The sequence below is a fragment of the Erithacus rubecula genome, assembly GCF_903797595.1.
Source record: "Erithacus rubecula genome assembly, chromosome: 8".
NCBI lineage: Eukaryota > Metazoa > Chordata > Aves > Passeriformes > Muscicapidae > Erithacus > Erithacus rubecula.
The window spans coordinates 10,668,846-10,686,344 of NC_136659.1; the positions used below are offsets into that span (position 1 = coordinate 10,668,846).

The window sequence follows — 17,499 nt, forward strand, 5'->3', positions numbered from 1 at the left end:
GTGCACTCAAGCTGGCACAGACCAAAGCTGGTGAGCCACCCAAATTATTGCTGGGTGGTTCAGTCCCTCTCTATTTCAAGAAGCCTCTGGGTATAATGACAGGAAGCTTGCAGGCAATTTTAAGCCAAAGCCCAGAGAGGCTGGCATTCGGTCTGTGTTAAACACTCCTTATTAAAAGCTGCCCAGTCCGGATTCTGGGTGGAACTTTGATATCTGCATGGAGTAAAGAATAAGGGGCACGTTTGCAAAATCAATTGTGCAGTTTTTATATTTACTGCACGTTTACCACATATGTCATTTATTACACAGTGGAAAACCGTTAAATGCACAGTAGTTGTGCCAAGTGGCATTATGCTTTTAACAGCTTTATTCGTTTAACAGCTCCAGTTCTCATTATATTTTGCCATGTGGTACATGAGATTTTTATGCATTTAACAGTTTAAGAGGGTTCCATGGTATTTTCCTTTTATGTATTTCATACTGAGCCTGGGATTTGGTTTGGGGGGTAGAGGGACTATAACCCCTGCACCCTGACAAGAGAAAGAAAAAGGCAAGGAAAATTACTGATTACATGAAGAAGGAAAAATTAATCACCTCGCCACGTGTCAGGACACAAATACCTGTAACAAGGACACGGCTTTCCCATGTGCTTTGATAGCTTTTGATGCTTTCTTTTATGCCTTTCGACCTCTTAGTTTGCATCTACTTTAATGACTATAATGTTGTTTCCTTGCACAGAGGAAAGTGGGTGTTTTTCAGAGTGCATGCACCTAGATACTTCTATCCCACTCTCTCATTGTCACATGCACATTTGTGCATTTTTGTGTGCATACTGATGCCCTCTCCTAGCTGAACTGAGTAATTCCATCCAGGATCAGAAGCAGCTCTTTTCACTGAGTAAACAATTCCTTCCAACAATGTCCAATCCACTTGCTGCCTTTCAAAAATATCTGTCTGTCCTCCTTTCTACAAAATCCCTTCTGGTGCATTATATTTTTTTAAAGAGTTGGATGAAATTTTTAAATTAATGGATTCTCTTCAAGAATTTCACCCCAACCTAGGTTTGCCCACATGTATTTTTTACACCCAAGGTAGATATGAATCCAGCAGAACTCACTGCCGTGCCTTCTCATGCCTTTTTGTAGAAAGATTGGATCTGATGTGAATTATTCACATGCAATACCGTATGCAGCACATACAACATGCTAAAAAGGAAACACCTGCCTAATATGCTGTTTCCCATTGCCTTCCCTCAGTTAACCACTTGAGAAAGCAATTTCATTACTTGCTGAACAAGTAGGATACCACCATTTTTAAAGTTCCTTGTCCTACTAGCAGAGGTGTAAGTTACCACATGTGGAAAAAGACAGACATGTTTGTATAAAAGGGGAGAAAAAAGCTTGGCTGTGAACTGACCCTTTCCTCAGCCTCTTTTAAAAGGGAAGAGGAAACCACTTAAGCAAGCAAAAGCCAAACATGATAGGCTCCCCAGAGATGAAAATTATTATTATTGTAGGAACAGATGCAATTTCATTGGTGGGAGGAAGAGACGGATCTAGTCCCAGCCCCAGAGTTTGCTTTAAAAACAAAACCCCAGAAAGCCCCACAACAATGAAATCCCCCATACCCACTCACCTGACTTTTATTGGCAGCCACTTTGGCAAACAGAGCTTGAGATACCTTGGCCCTTTTCATCTCCTGTTGGATCTCATCATAAATGGCAGCTGTGATGTTGACGTTGGCGCTGTCCGCCTTAATGGGGAGGTCTGTTGTTGGTGTCGAGGTTTTGGCCTACCAAGAGACCATGAAAATAATAATTAAAAAAGTGCTGCTTTCAGCCCAGCCATCTGTGCAGAAATTATCAAAGGATTTCAGTCAGCTGATGCCAAACTGCATTAGCTACAGAGGGACACTTCCTGTCCATTATTCTAATCAGGTTAATTGTGATTGGAAATAATTGCAGTGCATTCCTATAGGACATGCAAGGCCCTGTCAAGTCTCCCCCTCTCCCTCTCCCAGCATATTTATTGAGCAGCTCAACAACAGGATAGGTAGCTGGGGCACCGGGCTGCAGGCACGCTGACATTGGCTTTGCCAGCCAGTTACTGCAGCACAGCCACCAGGCTCTACCTTCTCCCCCCGCCTCCAAAAGTGGCCTACACCTTGGAGGAAGAGCCAATTCTCCCAGAAAAAATGAGTAAATGGGTAGAGGTCTCTAAATAATAAATTATTACTCAATTTAATGCACTCCCTCATGTCTCCCTCATTCTTTATTAAAACTATACGTATGTCACTTGAGTATGTATGGTTTCCCAGCCTTATCATCATTATGCTAGCCAGACAGTCACCTAATTTCACCTAGGAAATCAGTGGAAATGAAAAAAAAAAAATCATTTCATAAAGCTGGGCTTTGGCATGCCTTTGATGTGCTGCCCTCATTCTCCTAAACTCATATTGAGATTTTGTGTATTCCACTGCACTCCTTTTAATTGAATGATTTCCCACCAGCTTCTGTGACAAATGAAGGACAATAACGGACGCTGCCAGCACTTTCCCTGGGCTGGACTACCCCTGCAAGGCTTCTGTCAGTACAGTTCAGAAGACTGCTACAGGATGTCAATTTTAAACCTTGTACTGGTGGTCCCCAGAATGCACTGGCAGGAGAAGGAGAGTGGTGTGATGCTCACTGAGTGCTCCCAGCACCAGCTGCCCCTTGGAGACAGAGCTCATTTACTTTCCTGGCCTCAAAGGGGAGAGCTACCAGGGCTGATCACTGCACCCTTTACACCTTTTAAGGGAAATGGGGTTAGTGATAAAAAAGATATGTTTTGTCTTGAGACCTAAAGGTCTTAGGAAATAACACAACCTAAATGGCGAAGTTCACACTTCCCAATAGAACCAAACCACCCATACACACCAGTGACTCTCATTTGGCCTAATTACAAACCTTTTCAGATGGATCCCATTTTTGTGTCAGAGTTGAAGTCTGATAGAGTACACCTAATGTTAATTTTTAACTAGGCAGACATGCCCAATGTTTGTTTGTTAATAGGAAGGTTAACTAGGCAAAACCAAACCTTCCGAACTACTTCTGTTTTGCTGTCCTCTAAATCTTCCTCTTCCTAACATCTTTTCTGTACCAAGGCCACATTAATAATGGAGCCAAAATCCAATTAAGTCAACACTCTGCACTAATCACTCCTCCTTACAACTTCCAGATAAAGCCTTAACCAACCGGTATCTTCTCCCTTTCCAGGCTCAGCAGGCACTTCTCTGGGCTTGCTCCCTGCCTGTCATAGGCAGGGCAAGCACAAAAAGAAGATTTTCCTGTTCCCTAAGGCCAGCCCTGCGTGCAGGCAGAGGCAGCTGGACAGCAGCTGGGGCAGAGCACAGCCACCATGCCCCAGGAGGCTAGGGCTAAACCACTGCCATCCTCAGGCCATGAGCCGGGTACAGTGCCACACAGGGACCAACAGGAACACCCCTCTGAAATTCAATGTTTACAGACAGATGAGAGTTAGGGCAATTGTGGGAAATGTAGAAAACAACAAAGAGTTCATGGAAAGGAAAACGAGTGTCCAAGTCTGTCAGGACTGATTTAATGGAGATTTGTCGGGTATAAAAAGGTCTTCCCAGGGACTGGAGCCTTTGGGTAGCACTGCAGCTGAGGTCACCATGCAATCTTGCATGGGTCTTCTAAACTTCTAGGTCCACAGCCACATGTCAGGAAAAAGCTTCCCCTATACACCCTGAAAGCGGCACCATTTTTTATTTAATCACCAATAGAGGAAGGGCAATACCAAACAAAAGTCACTAAAATAAAGTATTTAATGTTAAAGGCCTAGATTCAAAGCTGGTCTTGATATTAAGGAGTTTATCATTACTGAAACATCTTACTGCAAACAGTGAGAAAAAAAAAAAAAAGTGTTTGCAACCACAGTGCCAGAGCACTGCAAGCCAGCCCCTTACTGCTGGGGTTCTGTGTGCACACAACAACTCCCAACAGCTCAGAGCATCTTCCCCACAGCAAATGCACCCCATTTTCTGGATCAATCTCTGATTCTCACCTTGAGGCAGGTGATATTCCAAAAGGGTGGCTTGGGGCTGGCTCAGAGTCAGGTAGAGCTGAGCTGGGTTACTCTGCATGCCTTACACCTGCCTGCATGACAGCCCCAGCATGAGCGTTTCCACAGGTACCTGCCATTGCTTTCCTACCCAGCACACTCAATCCCAAAAGCGCTGCTGCAGGATATCAGTATCTATGGAAACCGTGTTTCCAATTGCCATTCCATCACCTCCTCTGGCACACTGACACAGTTCCTGCACGGCTGGTACAGCTCCTACCCTGCTGCCCACAGCACCCTGCCCCAGGGTAGGTAAGAGCGCTGCCTGGGGAGCTGGCGCTGCCGGAACCGTGGCGCTGCCTGCGAGGACGGCATTTGTCTTGTCAGAACTAATCCCAGGCATATGGGGAAGCGCAGTAGCCGTGCTGCCTGCCCGGGAGCTGGGAAGAGCCTCATTTGCAGAGGTGTCCAAGTTGTCAAAACAGCACCTGTGCTGACTGGTGCTGGCCCTCTGAGGGCTGGGGAAATGTTACACAGCGGGCACAAGGCGAGCGCTGGGTACACAAACCTTTGTGTGCTGCTTTTGCCAATCAAAATCCTCACAATATTCTATTGGATTCTTCAAGCTGAAATAAGGCAAGTATGTGCCGGTTTATCCTTCTAGAGTGTGGTTTTCTAGCAACATTTAGCTCTTACAAAGGCAGGCAAAAATTCCATTATTTTAAATTATGTTCTAGCTGTGGGAAAATGGCATATTTCAATACAGGAACGAAATGGGGCAAGAGATCCAATTTTTATTCTCACCGGGTTGCATCTGAACTCTTGATTTCCTTTCAGTGCTTGATTCTAGTACAAAACCTACTACAGTAAATACAAGCAGGAGCAAGCTAATTCTTTAATGAAACAATATCAATGCAGAAAGCGGCCACACTATTTAAATAGTAAAACAGTGTACCCACTATTAAGATCCCTATGTATTTTTGTTTTCACTTAAAGGTAACTAAACAGATAAGGAGAATACAATGAGTTTCCCATGCAATAAAAATTCAGTGTCAAATCTGGTTTGGCAGGATAAGCTTGCTTTCAGTGAAAATAGTTCCTTCCATCATTTATTTGGTGAAGTGTACTTACATGTCTGGGTTAAACTGAACAACCTCAACAGTTTCTGCAAAATCAACACGCCTACCCTAAGGATGGTCAGTTTGAATGTAAAATTTCACTCCCCCCAGCAGTGCTTGCTTGCTTGCTTACTTCCTTTTAGCAGCTGTGACTACTGAATTCAATGAGAGTAATCACTGGTATTATTAGAAGGGTTACACGGGCCCAATTACTGAAGATCAGTAAAGTTCTAGAACTGACACATCATGTCTGTACTGTTAGAAAGTTCAGACTCAAGTCAGGCAAATGTCATCACAGGAGCTCATTACAGCCCTGTGCAAGCACCCTCAATTTGCAGAGTAAACATGTGGGACTGTATCAGCCTGGTACAAGGGGGGATGATTGTTACAGTGCAGTTTGGGGATGCTCTTTCTTAGTGCAAAGAAACAATCTACACAGGGAAGAGTGGGCGGCAGCAGCACGTTAATAAACACATGCAGTTAAGTCAATGAGATAACAGCTGCTTGGGAGCTCTAAGCATCATCTTCCTTCCCAGCACACTGTCCATCTCCACTTTCTGTACTTCAAACATTTACTTGTAAAAACCTCCAACTCAAGGACTGTGATTTCCTATGCAGAATACGGAGCACAGTATTTTCTAACATCTACCTAATGGACTATTGACCTCTGTTCAATATATGGCAACATATATGAAACAGAAGCCCAGAAATTTCCTGTGTTCTGAAGAAGGTAATGGACACAGGTAAAAAGCTACATGCACAGTGTTTCTGTGTTATATTCTATAACAGCTATTTAATGGACATATATCAACAGCCTGTATGTAATGCCCACACGCACTCTTACAGGCACTAATGTTACATACTCCTTTGCATTTATGGCATTGATTAAACATAGAATGATCATCACAGCATCTTCCTGACATCCACTAAATATCTCTTAACAGCCACTCCAAAACCTTACGAAAGATTTTCCACAACTCATCTGGGCAAGGGGAGCAACAGACACGGGAAAGGTGGAAAGAAACTCCTTTCCTGGAATTATCTGGACAACAAACAGGTAGCAAGCAATAGCAACTTACCTGGGGTGTTCTGGAGGAGCTGGGGCTGCTGGCAGCTGAAGACACCATGCTCACATTTGGGTTCATACTTCTCTCTCTCTCATCCTGATAGATACGATCCCGCTCCGAGTCAGGCAAGTTGAGGAAATTCTGCATTGCCCGTAAGTTTACCAGGAGGGACTGGGAAGCTGTCCTAGGGTCTTCTTCTTTACGCAGGATCTCTGACAACAAACCCTGGTTTAAAAAAAAAAAAAAAAAAAAAAAAAAAAAAAGCAAGCTAGTCATGCGTTGATGGGTTTCTTTGGTTTTTAAAATTTTGTTTAGTGTAACCAGCTGGGTTGCAATACTGAGAATCTACATCAGAATCTCATGGGCTCTCCCTGAGGGGATATTTTGTAGGAAAGTGTTTGTCTTCTGGGGGCTGGGGTTTATTTTGGGACTGTCCTATTCTGGCACAGTAATAAGCTTCTGAGTATGGAGACGCTGGATAGGAAGGTAGGTGCACTGGTTAGAAGAAATTGCAGTTATCACCAGGTGCTTGCAGCAAATATTTTAGGAGCTGTTAGATCTCTCTCTCTCTTTCTCTTTTTACTTGAAGCTGGGAACACTTGGCAATCCTGTTCATCTTTGACAAATCTGCCAAGGTTGGTAAATTTAGTTTCGACATTTAAACAGTGCAGGAGGTTTATAAAGAAAAATGTTTGGCTGAGTTTTTATGCTACAGTCCGCTCATTTTGGTTTGGACAGTCATTTCTGAAAGGAGAAAAATGAAGCAATAATAAAACCTTAGAATCCAGCTTTAGGGATTTAACCCATTCTTTCATGCCTCATTTTAAAATACCACAGGCTTCACATTGCAACTGTGAATGAACACCATATTAATGTAGTTTTTACAAAAGCCATTACGCAGCATTTCCAAAATATAAAGAGTAAAAAAACCCAAAAGAATTGGAGAGATGAAAATGTCATTAAAACAGGCTTAAATCTAATGATGGGATTAAATTTATGCATGAAACTACACACAGGCACTCAACAGACCTACAGATTATCTACCAGCTAAAGGCACAGCACACAAGTCTGGATCAGGGCCTAGAGAAACTACCAAAGACAGAGTGTGTGCCACCAGCTTCCCCCAGGCACCCCCTCAAATCTGACACTTCACAAACTGGGACTTCCCTCCAAATAGCAGGAACAGCAAATCCCTGAACTATACCTGTTTTAATGTATTGGTGTGCAAGGAAGCTGAGAGGGAGCATTTCTGCCCATCAAGACTACTTCTATCTTAATGCAACATATCGTTATGATATCCAAATGATATCTTATGTTAGCATGCAATTCTATGTGCTCATTATTTCAAAGGGCTTTCCTGCCAATATGCTTCCCTGAGCCATCTGACAGCATTCCTGCTTCCCTCCTGTCCCAGCCCAGAGGCTGTCAGGAATGCTGGCCACAGGAGCCATGTGAATCCCACTGGAGCTGGGAGGGCTCACCTAGGCTGGCTCTGGGAGAGGAGCAGCTCAGCAGGAGCACACACACGGACCCCACAGGCCCTGCTGGGCTGTTGACACCAGTGTTTTGCAGTTACTTCACAGCCAGGACCCAGACAAGCTGCTTCCCAAGGATAGGCAAGGCTTTCTTCCTTCTTGTCAGAAAAATGTTACTAGAAAGCAACCAGATACCCCAAGCCCTGTAGTGTTTAGTTCTCATTTATTTTCTACCGTGCCTGAGAGCCTCCTTCAAAAAGCCTTGCTAAAAGCACTGTCACTGCAGCTGGCCAATTAAACAAATGTCAACATTTTTAGTATATATTGACCTTATTTACCAGTCTTCCTGACAAAACCAACTGACTAACAAATTATATATACCTGTATCTGGATTTATCTGCTATTAAATACCTACAATTAAAATACATATGTGAAACCTCTACTTCAGCAGAACTTATACCCCAAGTGCTCTAACCAAGTTCCACACACAACCTGAAGGTAGGCTCCATCTTTTCAGCTCCTCATCTACATAATCAAGCTGAGACACACCCAATTACCTTTTTCTGCAATGATCAGTGTGAGCACCCGAAGGACTGGAGCTGGGAATGGAATCATGGCTAGCACCACTCAAAAGTGGGATGAGAGAGAAAAGCTGGCTGGTGAAAAAGGTCTGAAGAATTTCCAGTGCTGGGCTGTCCTCTGGTATTTTGTGTGACCTCAACACAACTGCAAGCAGAACCCTGGCTTCTTCTTCAGTGTTTACCACCTCTCAGAGAAGCTAAGGACATTTTGAAAAGCTTTCTAGATTTTGACCAGCTCATAGACTAGGGGAGATTAACCAAAAAAGAAGCTTGAAGCCACAATCCACATGATTCCAAGACCGATGCAAGTCCTCATTAAAATTTTTCCCTAAAGTCAGTGAAAAATTCTTCAAATGCAATAAATAAAGGAAATACTGGTTCCACCAATTCTCTAAATTTCTAATTCCCTCTGTTCTTGCAGGGATATATATATAAAACTTCTTTTAAAAAGAAAAACTCAACTTCAAAAATTAATGAGTTTAGTATGAAAGAAAGGGACCTGAAAGCTACTGGAGCTGACTCTAAGACAGTTTTTTCTCCCTCCCATTTTAGCCTAGCTAAATTTATGGTCCAATTTCAAAAATGGAGAGCAGAAACATATGTGAAAGCATGCCAGCAATTACTTTTCTGTGCAGTCATTGACTCTGTATGTAAATGAGAGGCTCACAGGTATGAGTGGTTTGCTCATGGCACTAAGAGGTATCTCAGTGCCTGAGATACCAACCCTTGTGCTTGAAGGCTCTGATTTATCACCTGAAACACCTTACCATGGGTAGATTTGGTGCCTGCTCGCTGGTCCCTGTCCTCTGCCCTGCTGCAGGGACACAGCAGTATTTTGCAGCACTGGTGTTCCATCAGCAGGCTGGGAGCCTCTCCTAAGGCAGGCACCTGCTCTGGGGGGGACTTGTTGCCTCCCCAGCACCACAACACAGCAGCCCTGCTCCCCCTGCCCTGCTCCAGGCCCACAGGTAGGAAATCTGCCTGCCAAGAGGGTGTTTCTGCAGCTCCTCTAAGTGCTTTGGCAGCTCAGGGACCATGTAAACAGCAGGAGAGCTAATAAGAGAACTGACTCATGAGGGACAAATCTCGTGTCCTCCTGCAACTGAAGATAAACAACAACTCTGGTAAACAGCAGCAGATAGCTGAGTGATAGGGGAGGACAATAAAATAAAGTGTCTGGAGAGCAATAACGTTTACAATAATATAATTCTGCGCTACTGCAGTATACGCAAACTAACCAGTGAGCAACATTATAAAAAATAGAGTGATATTGAATAATCTGTTCAGCCTTTTTGTCACCTGCAACAAATTAGGCTTTCAATATGCAAAACATCTTCCTTCCAGAAAAACAAATGATCATGATTTCATTTAATTGTAATTTAATGAGGCATAATGTATTTTTTAAAGTGATATACACCAGGTGTGTGGTGAGGAAACTGGCCCAGCCAGACAAACCCTACTGTTTCTATTTTTAAGAAAACCCTAAAGCCAGCCAGAGACTGTTTTCATTTCTGCAAATTATGTTTCTGCTGGAGGGGGTGAGGGAGGGAAACCCACAGCATTCATAGATTTCTTATAAAATTCCATTGGCTAAATTAGCTCATTCTGACTTACTTACATCTCACATATTAAAAAATAAAAACAAAAAAAACCTGGCAGTTTGCAGAGTAACCAATTCTGCAAACCTAAAAGATCATCTTCAGGGACTAGAAAGTCTCAGTATGGCTTTAAATAGCCCAACAGTTCTTCTACATAGAACACAGCTCCCAGGATACATTTTAGGACATGCAGCTTGATAATATCATTGCTTTTCCACTCCTCTGCATCATTTTTAAACCGGCTGCTGAAGAGGCAACTGATGAAGTTTAATGTTCACACAGGCTGTGCTTGCAAACGAGGGGTGTGATCAGCCTGAGACAAGGGCTCTGCACAGCCTGGTTTACCCTTGGAACTTGCACTATTTTTAAAATTACATGCTGAATCCATAACTGACTTTAAGAAAATAATACCTGTGGTGGAGGAAAAAGCACATGTCCAATCAAAACAAAAAAGTCACTGAATCTATTTAAGGAAGGAGTAATTTTGACTGTGTTTTTTCAAGCCAGCTGAATTGCAGTCCCTTCAGGCCAGCAAAGTCACTGTCACAGGGGTTTGCTTTGCATTTATTCTATGAAACCCCACTTGTAAACTTTTTTACTTTTATTAACTACAAGATTTCCATGACAAACAACCCAAATCTCACTGGCACCTGATCTTTTTTTTTTTAAGCAGCTTCTGAGAGATGATGCAGTACAATGTGGAGTGAATATTATTCCAGCTGCTTTGACATACAAGTGGACCAACTGACCAGCCCCCAAGGCAAACACAGGCTTGACCAAAGCACACAGAAGGTGAGCAAAGCCTCTGTGCCCTCTTCCCAAAGGCTGCTGCTCAGGCCTGGAAAGGGCATCAGTGCAATCTCAGTGGGACAGCAGACTGCAGGACAATTTTGCAAGTGGAAGAGGGTGAGGCGGTGCTGCTGGAGTGCAGCCCAGGCACTCGTGCCCTGGGGACAGAGGAGGACAGGGACATCAGGCAGCAGGAGACTCCCAAGCACTGGGCAGGGCTTCACACACACCAGGTTCAATGACTTGGATAGAAGTCACACTCTCCCTCTTACAGACCTAAGCCATTTGACTACAAAACCAGGCACTAATGTCAAAGAGGTTCAGAACAGGCCTTGGACAATCAAAACACTGGCCAAGGCAAAAATTTAAATAAACCCAACTAATGTGCTAAACCTCAGTTTATATGTTCTGTATAAGGAAATTATATATATGAAGGACTGAAAAAGCATGAACACTTTTTCAGACTTTCAGTCTATTTGTGCCTCTCCATACTTCAGCTATGGCCAAAAGCAACAGAGAAAATGCTGAAATACTAGAAAAATATTGCTTCTGCAGTGCTTAAGGTTCCAAATACTTTTAAGCCCTGCACTTGTACTGACAAGTCTCAATAGAAAAGCTATTCTGCTTTCTATCAGGGATAGATGTGACCCTGAGCAGGATGAGAAAATGTAGAGATTTAGTCAATTTCAACATCTGGATCTTAAAGGTCAGTGATGCCAACCTGTCCCCTCTCAGCACACAAGGCCTGTTTCCAGCAGGGAAGGCAGGGAAGCCCTGGTTAGCTACACATTTCTGCTGAGCTATATTGTCATTGTACCTTGAACATACAACAACAAACTTGATTTTGCCAGGCTAAAATGACCATTTATATTTACAGTTGTCTGCTACTTGCAGTTGCAAGCTGGAGGCAGCAGGTCAGTCCAGGAGCTCTGCAGCAGAAGCACTAACTTCTCACAACCCTTCAAAGAATAAAGCATTTCCACCTGCTGTGTTTTTCTCATGTCAAGGCAGGATTTTACCACGACACCTCTCTGCCTCTCTGCATTTATTCCAGGTCTCACCTTCAGTATTGTCTTCTGGGCTGAACAAGATACATTCAACAATTCTGAAATACTCCTCTTTGCCTCTAAGTACACAGCACTCCCCAAGAGCCTCTATATGAAGAACTTGTAGGCTTCTTGGGACTTAAGTCCATTTTCAAATGTTCACTGCTTTGCTTCCATTCCCTTGCATTTCTTCCTAATTCCAGCTTGGATATGAAGCAGAAGTGCTGGAAGTCTATCAGAAATGCTTATCCTGGCAATGTGTCCAGTCCAATTTTGCTGAACAAAATTGCCTTAGATAATCAGTGGAAAATTTTGAGTGGTTAGCCAAACCAAGCACCTTCATATCCACTCTGTCACAGTTTCCATCAGGCAAAAGTGTTTTTGTACCCTGTTCTCTGACCAGCTCTTCTTTCTCAATAGTCAAAATGTGTGATGCTACATTTGTATTAGTTTTACAAACCTCAGAACTTGAAGGACTCTGACTGAAGCTAACTCTCTGTGAATGGGAGACCAATAGTCTCCCAGTATTCTTCAGTGTACAACACCACATCAGTCCTTCATTCAGAAGGAATCTTCTGATCCCCAGAGTCAGTGCCTACAGCCAGAGTATGAGCCTTGTTCTTAAACTCATTTAACTAATGCTAAAATACATACATCTCAAGAGAGAGCTGCTCAGGCACAAAACATTTAGAAGCTGATTTGAATAAAACTTATACAGGGTGCAACAATGACAATTTGATTTTTATTATTAAAAATGAAGTGTTTAAATCCTCAAAGAAAACGGCTTTATTGCATTAGTTTAATAAAGCCTCTTTTTTTATTATGGTATCTGTTTTTATGAGGGAAGACAGGATGTGCATGCGGATCTGAATGCGGATGCATGCAGAAAAGGAGGCAGAGAAAGACCAACCACCTGCATACCATTTATATGGCATGTGTGTCAGACCTTTATCCTGAAATATGCTGGAAAATGAGCCAAGGCACACAGCTTGTGCACACTGTAGATCTGTGCCCTTGCTTCCAAAGCTCAGGACTCCTGTGCATCAGCTGAGCAGGCAGCAGCCACCTCCTACAAGCACACATTCTGAGAGCCTGACTCACATGCTACTTAAGATCTTTTCATTCAGCCTATTGAATACAATTAAGTTAATTGAAACTGAAATTTTGGGCAGTGCAAAACCCACTGTTGGAACAAATATCCCATGTACCAAAAATCTGCAATTTATTAAAGTAAGCACTTCCCTTACAGACTGCCTTCTTTCCTGTGAGTACAACAGAACGCTGCTTGTGCCACATTACACCCAAGAATAAAACAAGCAGGCAGCATGAAAGGGTTTCATGCTGTAAGAGAGAGTTTTCTAAGAGGGTGAAAACCAACAACGCCCCCCTCCCCCCCCCCCAAAACCCAAACCAGAAGCCTTGCTAATTGAAAGTCTGGGCACAATGGGACAGACACCATAGTGATGAATGCAGCATGACTGTCTCACTAGATACCAGGCAAAGAATTAAAGCTCCTTGTGTTCCTCTCATTTGAGTTAAAGGGAAAATCATTTGCAAAAGGAATTCTGTCCAGGATTTGGCTCACAAGCAAATAGAGGTGGAAGAGCCAGTTATTTCAACAAACCATATTTCTGATATTAATGCCTAGTAGAGGACTCTTTTCTGAACCCACTTCCATTTGGGGGAATTTTGCCAAAGAAAGCAGAATTAAAACAAGGAGGCAAAACCCACAGCTTTACTTTCTTAGCAACCAGACTACTGCTGTCAGAGCCCCACAAACCCACCTCAAACAGGTGACTAGTGACATCTTTGTATGCAAGCAAATGCTATTTCCCTCTTCCTCATTGCAGAAGCCTGGATTTGCCTGCAGTTGCACTAGAAGCTGGGGCAACACCCAACATCAGTTCTGTGTTCCCCTATGCCTCAACCCACACCTGCAGCCAATGTGTGACCAAACCCCTTGAACAAGGAGGATCAGTGCAGCTTATTTCATCATAAACTTCACTGCTGAAGCTCTGGAGTTCCCTCCTGCTCAGGCTGTTACTTCCTTTAATCCAAAGAGACGTGGATGGCACCAGCTACCCAGGCAGGAGCTGTGCTGGGTGTGTGCTGCTTTCCCATCTGCAGGCTGGGAAACCAGTGCTCCACATGGAGCTACTCAGGGCAGGAAGGAGGGAGCAGTGCTCTTTGGGAAGAAAGTTCCAAGCAGCTTGAACATGCTGGTGGTTTTACCCAGCTCTCTTTGTATCTGGCCCCACAACCACTCAATTTAAAAAGCCTCAGATTCAAGGATATTTCCAGTTTCAGAGGCTGTTCAGTTAAACAAGCACTGGCCACTTGCCCGAACATTTTACTAGTATTGGCTATTATGTCACAACATTGGCAAAAAAAAAGATGGTTGAAAAAAGAGAAAGATACAAACTGAAACACTCCCTCATTCTTTAGGCTTTGCAGTCCACTGGGTGCTCCCAAGGAGAGTAGCAGTTCACTGATCAAGTGATTTTAAACTGTCTGGACCATAACAAAGAGCCCAATAAACTGTCTTGACTACAACTCCATGAGCCTGCACCAAACAGGAATGCTGAGCAAACGAGAAGAATAGTATGTTCATTTCCTTTATGCAGGACAGGATTCAAATTACCTATTTTCCAGCTTGTATTTTGAAGAGTGGAATTACTTCAACCGTCCAGATTTGCTGAAAAGCTTTCCAGCAAAGCACAAGGTAAATTTTCACACATTTCCTTTAAAACTGTCTTCTTAGCCCTACTTTTTCCTGTAACCAACACCATCTACCAATTTATCAAAACATTACAACCTGCAATAAGCAAGTTCTGGTTATTACAACCTTTTGATTGCAATTTGAATGCTATATTAGGAGATAATAAACTGCAGAATGGTACAAGGACTCTGCCCCAAGGATGGGCCAAACTCCATGTGAGTATTCTCCTCCAGGAAGAATCCCATAGCCCTTGTCCTGCCTCCCATTTCAGAGTACTGGCCAACATGGTGCTCATGTTGTCAGGGGCTGCCCATCACCTAGAAGTTATCCTGATGTAAAGACAATGCAGGCTTCAGCCAGGTAGGCATTTTTTGAGAATTCCAGCCTGCACTGGAGCAGTACTGCACTGTACTGACAGCCTTTTGACTTCACTGCACTGTTTGAGACCAAGGAGAGACATCAAGTCCCTCTCTTCACTAAAACCTTTTCAGCCTCTACAGTCTGTATATTGCAGGCACCTCCTTCACTCATGAGCTTTGACTGCTTTTAAAAATGTGCACAGGGCAATTCCAAGTGTGAGGTACACCTCCTCTAACTCTGACAGTTGTACTTCTCTTACAGATTTACAGTATTAACCAGAATTTTTCTTGCTTTTTTTCCTCAAGATTGAATGGTTTTATACAATCAGAATGTGCCAAAGTCTTACAGAACTCAAACCTTTCACTAATGACTGCTCTAATAACAACTTCAGCTTGGCTTCATGTTTACATGCCTTACAAAGATGCCTTTCAGTTTAAAGGTATCAGGTATGACTGACTCTCAGGTGTTAGAAGGGCCTCAAAAAGCTGACTGTCTTCAATTCAAACCCACTCACACTCCTGCAAGCAGTTTTTACCAGAGCAGAAGGAACAAACTGGAGCTCAAGTGTCATCCCAACAGGCGCCATTCTTATAATTGCTGAGCAGACTGTAGGCAACACCATCTTAGACAAACATGGTAGTGTGCACCATTTTCAATATTTTGAAGGCTGTGCAGGAATTCCTTACTTATTGAGAAGTGTCATTAAAACCACCTGCAATAATTATATTGTCTCTGTGTACGTTTCTACCCATCCCATACAGTGAGAAAATAGGTATTTAGATTCCACAATAGTGTGAATTAAAATTAAGACACAGTGTCTCTAAATATAAGAAGAAGCAGAGGTTAGCCCAATAAACTTACTAAATATCAGGCATATAAACTTTGAGGGCTCTTCATTCACACCTTCAAATGAACAGGAAAATGCTCACTTTGGAACTTTCTGTTGGAAAAAAGCCCTCTTCATGGCTAGTTCAGCCTGGGCCAGCTCCTCACCAAACAGCCTGTGCAACTCCCCTGTGCATACAGCAGGTGCTAAACTGCCTGATGTTCAGTCTCCACTTCAGTGGGAGCACTGTGCTCCAGGAAATGTACAGAACTTGTCACAGAGCCTGAAGTGCTTTGTTTTCATGTGTGCAGAGAACATGCCCACAGGTATATGCAAATATTTTTGTCTTCAGTTACGTGTTTCCAACTTCAAGAGGAAGATATGGATGTTTCACAAACCATACAATTTCATCTCTCCTTCTTCTGACCCTCCCCGCGTCCTCCCTCCCAAACACACATGCATACTATACAAGTGTCAGCCACTTGTTCCTATGGATTTAGCCTAGTTTGGATCAAAGCTTCCTCTACTTCACTTAACAAATTTGCTCAGATGGAAGGTCTCAGGGGAGAAATAATGTTAGTAAGAAGGGACTTTTCAGCATTAAGTATGTAGGTCATTGGACTTTAAAATAAATTAGAGAATATCTATTAAACAAGCCTCACAGTACATATTTCATGAAGCTATACTTAATTATAGGCTAATGTGCACTGCAGAGCTACCATGAAGAAAGATTAAGCAGTGGCCCATAATGCAGAGATTAATACCATTATTAGCTGACTGGCACACAGCATCTATTATTCGGTACCATCAGGAGAAACAACAGACCTCCAGTTTCAATGCTGGCACTTCTGTGAAAGGCAACAAACCCAAACCTTTCCAGAGAGAAACACACACCTCTGTAACTCAGAGGCAGCAGGAGAGATGCAAGGAGGTGAAAGTAGACTTGAATTTCCACTCCAAGTGTCTTTTACAGAGTCTGCTTCTCCACTATGGATGTGTCTACCCCGCAGTGCAATACCGACTGCCTGAGCCCCTCTTCTTAATACCCAGAACAGTCCCCAATATGAGGGGAGCTTGATTTGAGTTGGAATTAACAGCTGAGGACAAGGAAATACAAGTGTGTATCTACACTCTTGCTACAGTGATGGCTCCTGGGGACATGATGCACTGTATGTAAGTCCACTGGTCTTCTGTATCAGGGTGTTGGAAGCTGCGAGACTTGTAGGACTGTCCTGGAATCAGTAGGTACATTGTATTATGATGGAGGGTTAAGAAGTAGGTAATATATTTCTTGTAGGGGAACAAGCCTTTGATTTAATAGCAGACTTGGGCATTACCAGCCCAGGTCTCCCAATGTGGCTAAGGGAGAGCTTCGTGTTCGTTGGCAACGAACAAAACCCTCACTGGCAACGTTATTGCCGACCCCTTGCTCCAGTTCAGAATATGTCATTCTGTCAATACCATCCACCTTGATTATACCAGGCTTTATATACAACGGCTTATGATCCCAGAGGGATGAAAAGCTTTTCCAAATTAAAAGCAGCATTTTAAAGAGGAAATACTCATAGATTCCTATGTAGTTTTCATTTGATATCCTCAAGGCTAACCCCAGAACTCAAGTGTTTTTCTCTGAGTGCAGCCATCTTATGAATTTAATGGAAGAAGGGAAGTAATAAAATGTGCTCCATACTTTAATTAGTTCCCTCATAACATGGCATTTCCAAAATGGCAGTGCCAAAGAAAATCATTAATCTAGGAGAACAGACGAAGGTACTGTACGGAGCAAGGGACAGACCTCCTAGAGATACACACTTCCCCGTTTCTTCTCTTGCTGGTAAATCTTACCTCAAAAGTAC

At 43.0% G+C, this 17,499-nt stretch overlaps 1 protein-coding gene across 3 annotated transcripts in view; it reads right to left on the reverse strand.

Annotated features, from left to right (window-relative positions):
- SATB2 (SATB homeobox 2) overlaps positions 1 to 17,499 on the reverse strand; it is a 127,537-nt gene that overhangs the window by 34,599 nt on the left and 75,439 nt on the right. For all 3 annotated transcript variants that reach the window (XM_079311373.1, XM_079311372.1, XM_079311374.1), the window contains 2 exons: positions 6,262 to 6,474; positions 1,636 to 1,791 (listed from right to left, as the gene is read on the reverse strand). In XM_079311373.1, coding sequence (XP_079167499.1) covers positions 1,636 to 1,791; positions 6,262 to 6,474 — 369 coding nt within the window. The remainder of the gene's footprint in view (positions 1 to 1,635; positions 1,792 to 6,261; positions 6,475 to 17,499) is intronic.